This window comes from Tachypleus tridentatus, chromosome 4 (genome assembly GCF_004210375.1).
Source record: "Tachypleus tridentatus isolate NWPU-2018 chromosome 4, ASM421037v1, whole genome shotgun sequence".
Lineage (NCBI taxonomy): Eukaryota > Metazoa > Arthropoda > Merostomata > Xiphosura > Limulidae > Tachypleus > Tachypleus tridentatus.
The window spans coordinates 6,506,510-6,518,588 of NC_134828.1; the positions used below are offsets into that span (position 1 = coordinate 6,506,510).

Here is a 12,079-nt window from a genome sequence, read left to right on the forward strand (position 1 = left end):
ATCAGATAGGGGATGGAAATATGACAGGCTGGAAGAATGAAGGAGGTGAAAAAGTGAACAGAAAGCCCAACCCCAATGCAAGAACCTGAAGTACTCATGTATCTGCAGTGAAATAAAACCATATGTCTATCAACTGTAACCCCACTCCTACAAACCTACCTAAGGTGGACATGGACACCAACAACACTCAACTCAAATGAAGGAGCCTTTAAACAAAGGATGGCATCTATTCTGAAAATACATAAAGCCAGTGTCAAACAAATACAAGAAAGTGTGATCTGTTCATAGAATTTGGAACCCCACATATCCAAAATGAATCTAGTCTACAGAATCAAAATATACATCCACCAATGATAAGTCAAAGCATGCAGACAGAATATCAATGATACAAGGTATATTTATCCCATCTCATAATAAAGTAGTAAATCTCCCAACACGAATCAGCAATACAAAGGAAAGGAGAAAAACAAAGTAATTCCCCCACCCTTTCCACCAAGGAAAGAATAGACTCAAAGGCCACAAGGGAAAGCCTTAAAATCTTAAAAACTTGAATGACTAATTGAAGAAAAGAAGCAAAAGGTGAATAATCAAAATTGGTCTTATGAGAAGTCAACTTAGTACAGAAAGGTACTGGAAAAACTGAGTCCAAGTTCACCCCAAAATGTCTTGAATCACCAGGAAAAACACTCCCTGGTCAAATATATGTCTATCTCAGAATGGATCAAACAACCTTAATTGAGAGAGACTCTTCCACTGACCACAGAGACATGCCAGATAACAGAGTAGGGCTATTGGAGGTCTGATTGTATTAAGAAGAGTGACATGAAAAGTCATGCCTCCAGACAGCACATCAAAAATTAGTTTAGACTTTTATTAAAATAAACTGTAATGGCAAAGAAATCTACAAGATGCCAGCAAAACGTAACAAAGTCAGCATTGTTACCTCTTTCTTTGTGAACCTGACGATGACTGAAGAAGGTCGAAACATTGTTCGCTCTTCTATGTAAAATATTTTCTCAACCCAAATGAGCCATTTTTGCATATAAAAGAAGCTGTCTTTATATAGATTCTACATGTTACTGCAAAGCTAGTCATTTTGTAACAAGCCATATAAACATCCAGGTTTCACAGCATAGAACACAAATGGCATGCAGCACATATAAAGGTTTGGTTATTGTTCCAAGTACAGAAGAACATTCCTCCAAGTTGTATAAGAGAAAAACATTTCTTGCTAGCCATTATTCAGATATATTCAAACTAAACATCAACAAAAGTGTTACACCTGAAACTTAACTACTTAACGATAAATAAGTTTATAAAATTCCCTAAAATGGCAGCTGCACATATTCTCCAGTGAGAAGTCATTATAGTACCTAGCATTACACATATGAAAGGATACACTACACCATTCCATAACAACCAAAGTTGAGAAACACTGGTTAGCTGAAATCAGTAGAACTACACTGGAATTAAAGCTACAAGGTTCAAATAAACACTTCAAAACTATTTCAGCTTTCCTTTCAGGAACTATATGTGCTTATTATGCTTAGAAAATTCACAAACATTTATGTTTTCATTCAGATCATATTGAAATCAACCAAATAAATAAAATATTTTTTTAAAATAAATTGCAATTCCAAAGTTGTTTTTTAATTTGTGAAAGAATAATTAATATTATTTTTAATACAATTTTGCCTTTAGGGAAGGATGCACCTATCTGGATCCCAGAGAGTTCATCATTAATAAATGCAAGCATGCTCGGAAAGGAAGGCTGTTGTTTTGTAAACTGGCATATAAATAACCAATACAAGATTTTAAAAAAAAATGAAATTTGATATAAATATTTCATAATTAAAAAAAAATTACATAAACACAATACAATATGTGAAGAGAAAAATTCTAAATGTATTTTTTTTCTGTAAAGAAAATATTTTTGTTCACATTTACCTATCATTTTTAATGTCTTTACAGATCCAGCATTAATAAACATTTCTTTTAAAATAATTGAAATGGACAACTTTTAATACAAGACAAAACCTATTTTAAATGGTATTACTATAATGTGTATAGTGATAATCCACACAATATTCTGTAAAAAATAAAATATCACACCAGAATTAGAACAATTTCATTTTCAAATATTAACTAACTGTTGTCTCAATAACTGACTACTGTATTTTTATCATAAAAGAACTCACCTACCAGAAGGAATTTAAAAAAAACCTAAAAGATTTGAATGAGTCACATGACCTTAAAATACACCCCTGCTTCTACAAACCTAACATTAAACTATTTAAAGAATGAAATTTCTTCTCTGAAAGTACTGAGAGACATTTCAAACAAATTGTATAAATAATATACTTTATTACTCTAAAAAAAAAAAAAACCTCGAGTACCTAGTTTTGGCTTAGGCCCGCATTAGTTTCTTATACCAAATTAAATTTTGTGAAGTATTTTATTTCAAGAACAAATTAAGTCTTTAGTTAACAGTAACATCAATCTGATCTATAATAAAAATATCCATGTAATATTTTTATTTGTCAGGGGTTTTTCAGGGGAGATAATAAAGTATTACTTCCTTTTTGTATAAAATGTCCATAATCATATTATCATTTATAATTTAATCTTTGCATCAGAAGAACATAATATAAAAAAAACAAATGTTAGAAATAGCAATAAAATTTATTTAAAAAAATATCTATTAACCCTTTCACAACAGGTCACAGGTCAAGGGCCATGTCATCTCATTTGTTGACTTACATTCAAAATTTTATTAATCTACTATTTTAAGAATTAATGTCAATAAGTTTGGAATCAAATTGTAGATTATAATTCATACTTTAATATTATATATGAGTTAATTTCTTAATTTAAAAGTAAATGTTAAAAATCCCCACCTAAATACAAATTATAGTAAGTCATGTGATATCTTGAATGCAACACTGGTTAAAAATAGATATTTGTGATGTCAAAATACTATGTCTATAGTTTTGTAGAAATTAGGAACTAACAACACAAATATTAATAATATAGAATATAAAATAAGAACCTCGTATCTTTTTATCTTGCTGAGATAATTATGTATTGAATCAAACACAGCAGCCCCTTTCCCTCTTTCTGTATTTGGAAATGGTCCCTTATACACACACACTCCAATATATGGCATCTGAATAGCCAACTGACACCTTAGAGTGTCCCCTGAGGAGTTTTCTGAATCATTTGAATCTGTGAAAAGACTACCACATTCTTTAGATCCATGATTTCAAAAAGGTAGGTTGCATCTTTAATCTGCTCAAAGTTTCATACTGTTTTAATATACAATACATCTTATTTATTAAGCTTAATAAATTATATTGGAATTCTATGGTATCAGTGTAGTCATTTATGATTTTTTGGTTATTCAACTGTATATATAAAACCTAAAAATAATTGTGTTTGATATCCTCCATGTGCAAAATTTTAAAAGGCTTAGCACCCTGTGTCCAGTAATAACAGAGTTCAAAGGTCAGAGCTAGAAGAGATAATTGTTAGCTTTACTGTGTTCTATATTTTAAGACAAATAAGTTTCATAAGTTAATTCTAAATAGTCCTAATCTATACACGTATATAACTCATAATAATTTAAATGCTACTGTATAATACAGAATACTACTCCATTAAAACACGGAGAAGACTAAAGGTCAGTTTTATATTACTGGACACATAACATGAATACACGTGCACCATGTGAATGCAAGTTTATAATATTAACTAAACATGACTGGAAGTTAAAATAATAACAGAAAAGCAAATATGAATATATAATGTTATGAGACTTAAGCTTCTTGGACTATACATCTGTAATTTTGTGTTATAAAATGTAGTCATTCTAACATGAAACAAAACAATTTATATTTATTTCCTTTTACGATGGTTACAAGACTGGTCAGTTGACAGACCCCACATAGGGTATGGAAAATAGCACAATATACAGTGTCACTGAAAGCAAACGTTTGAAATGTATTTAGGAAGTTTTAGAGATTACACAAATATTATTTGAGATTTCTGGGACAAAGAATATTCTTTTAATTATAATATAAAATTACTTTGCACTCAAACTAGTAACCAAGCAGATTCAATATTTTCAGAAACAAATCTTTAGTAAAAAAATGTTTCATTAAAAAATCTGATTTTTTGTGTACAAAAAACTTGTAGTCTTTACTAAATGTCTACCAATGTTTGTGAAGATACACATACTGTATCAAAAGTTACAGGGTAAACACTTTCATATGTATAAATGTGTATACTACATGAACTCATGGTATACTACACTGAGCCTATTGCAAAAGGGTTAAACCAAGGCTTTCACTCATTTAAAGTGTGACAATTAACCAGCAACAAAATTAGCAACTGACCAGAATGTCCATCAATAAATGATAATTAGCACTGGTTGCTATGGAAATGGATAAAGACAAGGTATTGAGTTTTTCATTTTATTTTTCGTGCTTAAAAAAGTAAAACTCAAACATGAAAGTAAAGTGTCGAGAGAGTCACAGCAGCACTAATTATGGGCTCATTGGTCTGTATAATAGTAATGCTCCTTAAGGAGTTTCACTGTTATAGTGCAATGCTTAGTGGGAAAGGAGAAATTTGGTGTTGACTTTTGAAGCAGTTAAAACAAAGTGTTCAGCATTTAAAGGTGATCTGAGGTATTCAAGATGCTGGTAAAATACAATAAACCATAAAACCTATTCCACCTGCAATTCAATTTCCTCAGTAACCTCACTATAAAAACAGAAGTCTATAAACATGAATGTCAAAAACCAAACAAACTACACATATATATCAAATTTTCTAATCACACAAATTACTTACAGTTATTAATCATTAAACAGTGAAACTGTTGAACTAAATCTAGTTCAAAGCACATTGCTTATCCTAAAAAAACTTACCTTTTTCATCAAAGGGATAGGTTCTGTTTCCCAACCCTGCATCTGATAGTGTACCAATACTGTCTGTATTTTACCAACCCTGCATCTGATACTGTACCAATACTGTCTGTATTTTATAATCCTTTGTACCTTCTCTTTAATAAGCTACTTTCTTATCTGTAAGATATACAAATAAAGAAACCAATTTAAATATCCATTTCCAATAAAAGTTATCTAGAATTGGTAAAAGTAAGAAATATGTAGTTTAAAACACAGTTTAAAGTACTAGATCTTGTTACTATTACAAATGTTACATTTCTAACCATGTATGTTCACGCTAGCTATCAACTAATATTTATTTCAAATGTTTGATACTACGATTACATTGTATATTTTCTTGGCTTTCTTTTATGGCATTATCCTTACAGAATGGCTTGTAACCCAGCCAACATTGTACTCCAACAGCTGTTGTATATGGAATAAGTGATGTACCTTGGCAAATGGCATCATACTGAAGCCTTTCTCAGATTCTTAGCCTACCAAAATTAGTTATAACACAAGTACATATGTCATTCAATCTAAACCAACTAACAACTCACATGAAAGTGTGTTTATGAGTGTGTCACTGGTTCAACTGTAGTGTTTTAAGTTAATTTTTATCACACATGGTCTAAATCAATCATTCTAATGCTGTTATATGAAAATAGCCTAAATTTGTGTCACTGAACACTTATAAAAACTTGTAATCCAAATCCTGAACTCCAACAGTCTAAGTTAATTACTGTTAATCTTCTACTGCAGTAGTGGTAATGGAAGACTATAACACTTAATGAACTTGAAAATATTTTGTTGTTTTACATTGAAGAAGTTACCTCAAAAATCAATCACCAAATTTAATGTAAACCAAACAACCTTTTAACAAAATGTTCCGCCATCTTCAATTATGCTTCTTTTTTAGTAAGCACAAAGCTATACAATGGGCTATCTCAGTGTCTGTACTCTCCCTGCTACGAGAAATAAAAACCCAAGTTTTAGCCCGGTAAGTTCTCAGATTTACTCCTGAGCCAACGGGGAATTGTTATTAGTTTTAATCGATTTATCCTTAAGTCTCAGCCGTTCAATAAAAAACACTGCTTAGATTGATTCAACCATGCTAGCAAATTATCCAATACTTTTTCTGATATTTATTACATAATTCACATTATTTACTTTTCTTAGTGACTGCTAAAAAGGCTAAGCCTAATTAGTTAACATTATTCACTTATTGTAACTATTAACTTACTTTTTGAAGTTTTGTAACTAACTAAAAATATAAATTACACTACAATAAAAACTCAAAAACAATTTTTAAAAATCAAATTAAAAGTTTTCAAATCAAAATTTATAAATAATCTTACATTATATTTATTCCCAATCTCCAAATACATTTTGAAATACAGTTTCGCTTATCTTATCGTCGCACTAACACTACACATGACTAGCTGTTTACGTCTGTACCCAATATACGTTTCTACGTAAGCTCCGTCACTCTATTCGATACAGCTACACTGTAATATACGCATTCCACACCGTAAATATAGGAATGTAATCAGTCTCAGTACCGTATAACTTATGGTATAAGACATATAAAACAATAATAATTAATGGATCCGTAAAACTAGCAGTTTTTGTTTTTCAATTTGATTTAAATATGTGTTTGTTTATCGTTAAATATAAAGCTACATAATATGCCCACTACAGGTACAAGAATCTACTTTTTAGCGTTATTTTTGTTGTTCTCGTATATTGTACAGCTTTCGTTCCATTTCTAACGTAAATAATGACTCCACCTTTCACACATAAAGTAGAGCTAAATTAATATCGATTAGCATTCAATTAATTACCTTTATTTACTTTTTAAATAAAAATGATAAGATAAAATATAACAAAAATGTTCTGTTGTTTCTTGTCAAAATTACTTCACCACCCACCGCCAACTCTTGGGCTACTCTTTTACCAACGATAGGGGGCCCGGCATGGCCTACCGCGTTAAGGCGTGCGCTTCGTTATCTGAGGGTCGCGGGTTCGAATCCCCGTCGCACTAAACATGCTCGCCCTTTCAGCCGTGGGGGCGTTATAATGTAACGGTCAATCCCACTATTCGTTGGTAAAAGAGTAGCCCAAGAGTTGGCGGTGGGTGGTGATGACTAGCTGCCTTCCCTCTAGTCTTACACTGCTAAATTAGGGACGGCTAGCACAGATAGCCCTCGAATAGCTTTGTGCGAAATTCCAAAACAAACAAACAAACAAACGATAGTGGGATTGACCGTAACATTATAACGCCCCCACGGCTGAAAGGGCGAGCATGTTTGGTGCGAGGGGGATGCGAACCCGCGACCCTTAGATTACGCGCTTGGCCATGCCCGGGCCTGTACCAGCACAGGACAATTAGTTTAATAAAACACAACTCTTATTCAAGAATTTATGTATTGTCGCAAGACTGAAAGCTATATTTTCAACATTATAATTTAATTTTTTGTTGAGAGGGAATCACTAATAATGATGATGTTTGATAAATAAAGTTTATAAAAGTAGCTATAGAATATCTAGAAAGCTCGTGATGATCTAATAATCTAGAAATGTCATGGAATTTGGAGTAACGAAAATACGATATAAATAATGAGTAACTAGTGTGTGTATGTGTGCAAAGATTCATTAACATTTCATTCACTTATTCAGTGAATTATTCATTTCAGTGTTTGTAGAGATTTATTGTGTCTAATTAATTTTAATCAGTTGGTTAGTGGAGAAATTATTTAAGTGAGTTTATTTGTAAATTAAGCATCGCATCAGTCATGAAATTTCTGCTTTAACAACTTAGACAAAAGTAAACTTAGTTCGTAGTAAAAATTATTGTAAAAATGAATGAAGTGATTACAGTTACGTGAACAGAACTTAGCATTTTCGTCACGAGATAATTTCAAATAATCCAACACACAACATTTTTATTAGAAATGGGATTTTTTAATGTAAATAAATAGAAATTTGACTAAACATTGACTTTCAAAATTATCACACAAGAAAATAAGATGGGAAACCTGCTAGAGATGATAAGGCAATGAAAAAAAGAATAAGGTTCGATTTGTCATAAATTTCGTGTAAAGCTACACGAGAGCTTTCTGTGCTACCTGTCTCTAATTTAGCAGTGAAAGACTAGCGAGAAAGGAGCTAATCACCATCACCTGTCATCAATTCTTAAGCTACTTTTTTACCAACGAGCAATGGGGCTGACCGTCACAATATAATGCATCCAGGGCTGAAAGAGCAAACATGTTTGGTGGGAAAGAAAAATGAACTTAGAGATACAAGGTCAGTATGAAAGGGACATCATATTAAAAAATAATAAGCAAGATAGAAAATTAAAACAAAGCCAATGATAAATTCATAGGAAATTAAAATAAGGTCAAGAAGTAAGAAATATGAATTTAAGGAAATAGTTAAAAGAAAGAGACATGATATTTAAAGAAGTACTAAGGACAAAAATAAATGTTATAGAAAACAAAATAAATTAAGCCACTGGCAATGTACAGAGGGATTACTACAATAAGGTTGAAGAAAGACAAAAAAAAAATACAGAAAGGCCCAAGAAAATACAAAAATGATTTAAGAACAAACTTAAAGAAAAAGATTACATCACCAAAATCAATGAGGTAAAATAGAACATCATTGACAGCATACACCCTTGTGCAAATTAATTGAAACAAATGGCCATTTTACATTTTACAATATTTTCAACATGGCGGCCTGTGTAGGCTCGCTGGACCCGCTGATTTCCTTTAATAGTCATTTTTCACACAGACGGCGTCATTAGAGATATATGACGAAATTTTGAGGAATATTACGTCATTCGAAATTGCGTTAGAAGGGCGTGGAGACCAGTCAAAAAACAACTTCTTACCAATTCAATGAAGAAAAAACGGTATCAATTGGGTCTGAAATACAAGACGCAAGAAGAATGGAGGAAGGTGTTATTCAGTGACGAGACTCATTTCTTCGTACAGAATCAAAGACATCTGCATGTTCGCAGATCTCCAGGAGAGAAACTTCGAGAATCTCACATCAATCAGTTAGTAAAACATTCCCTGAAGATGCTTTGGGGCTTTTTCAGCTACAATGGCGTCGGAGGCTTACATATCGTAGAAGGTATGATGAGAGGACCACAGTAAATCGAAGTTTTGCAAAGAAGAGTTGTTCCAGAATTGAAAACGAGATTTCCGAATGGATCTGGCATTTTTTAGCAAGATCTGGCTCTGTGCCACACATCGAAACTTGTGAAGAATTTTATGACTACAACGCAAACAAAGGTGCTGGACTGGTCTGGAAACTATCCGGACTTAAATGCTATTGAAACTTTTTGGGTGATTTGTAAAGAAAGACTTCGGGAGAAAGACTGTACTACGAAAGATAAGCTAATTGAGGCCATAATTGAGGTGTGGTACTGCGATCCAAAAATTAGTAAAGATTGCAGTCAACTCGTGGACTCGATGCCAAAGCGGATTAATGATCTTCTGAAAAATAAAGGCGGTCATATTATGTATTAATTTGTGAGTAATTTTTGGATTCTCAGAAATAAAACGCAAATTTTCCGTCTTGTTTCAATTAATTTGCACAAGGGTGTATGTTGAAAAACGAACTGTTAAAAACAAATAGTAAAACAATTATTCCTTTTTCTGTATCTAGTGAAGAATCACAACCTAAAACACAATTCACTATAAATATTGGCTACGAAAACCTGTTTGGTATATTCTTTTTAGTCATTACTGATGCATCATCTGTGACTGCAGGACTTCATTGGGCTATATCATCACCAAACCCAGTTCCAGAGTTTAACTAGTCTATTCAACAACTTCACCCATTCAAAACAAAACAAACTAAGAGACTATAATGGTTATGTACAACGGGAAAATATGGTTTAAAATAACTTTCCAAGTGAAGAGATACAATAACGAACAACAAGCTATTCACCTCGCTAAACATATCAGGTTCTATTTAAAATAACTTCCCAAGTGAAGAGATACAATAACGAACAACAAGCTGTTCACCTCGCTAAACATACCAGGTTCTGTTTAAAATTACTTCCCAAGTGAAGAGATACAATAACGAACAACAAGCTATTCACCTCGCTAAACATACCAGGTTCGGTTTAAAATAACTTCCCAAGTGAAGAGATACAATAACGAACAACAAGCTATTCGATTTAACAGTTATTGTGTATTTATAGGAACTGTGGTTCATACGACAAATTTTGGAGACAAACCAGTAGGAAATATCTAGAGCAAAGTTTTAGAACAGGCTATGGAAAAAAAACAAGACCTTAAATGAAATTGCGAATGACTTGGAAAGGTTTGCTCAGTTGTCTTAAGCAGATGTCAGAAAAAAATGGTAGATTAATTGGTATGTGATAAACTTATAGATGTTATAACATTAGGTTGAAGCAAATTGGGTGTACATCTTTAAAGGAAACTCTGGTGATTCTTTACGTATTAGATATCTCATCATTCTTGCTAATAAGGTAAGTAAGAACTTTTTGAGCTTGTAAAAATATTTATAACACAAATTTATGTAAATAACTATGGTATATTTTAATATTTTAAAATCATTTGTGTAGCAAGGTGTGTAAACACCTCATATGCCACTTTAATATGTTTTCAATGTTCCGTACCAGCTACAGAAGCTCTTGGTCACGTCAGATACGTTACATACCAGTTATAGAAGCCTTTAGTTGCATCACACCACTTTTGATTATGTTGTTCAGCAAACATGATGATGGAAAAAAATACTTTACGTTTTTTACCAGAGCATGTCAACTTGTTGCGCTTGATTTTCAACCACTTAGATTTTTGTAATACCACGATGAATGAAACGAACGTCCTAATTTGTCTTATTTATAAGTATAATCCATGGTTACAGTCCCCGGTGATTCACGAATTAACTCATGTACCAGTTACGTTAGTAGCATCAGATGGATAGAACTCAGTCCAACCTAGAAGAGATTTTTGTGTGGAAACACTCAGCCGTTCAACTGTCTTAGGCTTAATACACTCATAAGTATTCCAGGTGTTTCAACTCTGTTAGATGAATCATCCCAACCCAGGTGTAGAGTTGTTAGGTGGGTCGTGTGAGGGTGTGGAATTTAACACAAATAACGGTTTTATAAGGTGTAGAGTTGTTAGGTGGGTCGTGTGCAGGTGTGGATTTTAACACAAATAACGGTTTTATAAGGTCTAGAGTTGTTAGGTGGGTCGTGTGCAGGTGTGAATTTTGACACAAATAACGGTTTTATAAGGTGTAGAGTTGTTAGGTGGGTCATGTGAGGGTGTGGATTTTAACACAAATAAAGGTTTTATAAGGTGTAGAGTTGTTAGGTGGGTCATGTGAGGGTGTGGAATTTAACACAAATAACGGTTCTATAAGATGTAGAGTTGTTAGGTGGGTCGTGTGCAGGTGTGGATTTTAACACAAATAACGGTTTTATAAGGTGTAGAGTTGTTAGGTGGGTCGTGTGCAGGTGTGAATTTTGACACAAATAACGGTTTTATAAGGTGTAGAGTTGTTAGGTGGGTCGTGTGCAGGTGTGAATTTTGACACAAATTATGGTTTTATAAGGTGTAGAGTTGTTAGGTGGGTCGTGTGCAGGTGTGGATTTTAACACAAATAACGGTTTTATAAGGTGTAGAGTTGTTAGGTGGGTCGTGTGCAGGTGTGAATTTTGACACAGATAACGGTTTTATAAGGTGTAGAGTTGTTAGGGGTCGTGTGCAGGTGTGAATTTTGACACAAATTATGGTTTTATGGACGAAAAGAAATGCAGAAAATAAATAAACAAACCGTGTTGTGTGTTAATCAAATTAAGATAATCTTCAATAAGATATTCAATATTCAATAGTAGATTAGAGATAATAGAAACTGCCAATGAAGTATGGCTTTAGGATTCTTTATGTAACACCTGAAATGGAATACTTTGCGTTAACGTCGTATTGAACAAGTCCGTTAATTTTCAACATATCACAAGTCAGCTAGTTTTTCAACATATCTTGATAACAAATTAAGCCATGTTTTCATGTCCACAACTTTCCCACGTGTCAAACTTCGGATGTTTAAAGTTCTGCAGACATATTGAGCGACTAAAA

The 12,079-nt window shown here is 32.8% G+C and overlaps 1 protein-coding gene and 1 long non-coding RNA gene across 3 annotated transcripts in view; one reads left to right on the plus strand and one right to left on the minus strand.

The window, feature by feature from the left end:
* The window catches only part of LOC143248500 (SPRY domain-containing protein 3-like), a 38,360-nt gene extending 31,906 nt beyond the window's left edge, over positions 1 to 6,454 (minus strand). The window contains exons 1-3 of one of the 2 annotated variants that reach the window (XM_076496916.1): positions 6,308 to 6,384; positions 4,932 to 5,087; positions 3,050 to 3,225 (exon numbers count right to left, since the gene is read on the minus strand). In XM_076496916.1, coding sequence (XP_076353031.1) covers positions 3,050 to 3,166 — 117 coding nt within the window. In that variant the 5' untranslated portion in view covers positions 3,167 to 3,225; positions 4,932 to 5,087; positions 6,308 to 6,384. Of the gene's footprint in view, positions 1 to 3,049; positions 3,226 to 4,931; positions 5,088 to 6,307 lie in introns of both variants that reach the window. The other variant, XM_076496917.1, reaches the window with a different exon arrangement.
* Positions 1 to 12,079, plus strand: part of LOC143248506 (uncharacterized) — a 167,629-nt gene that overhangs the window by 128,589 nt on the left and 26,961 nt on the right. The window lies entirely within an intron of this gene.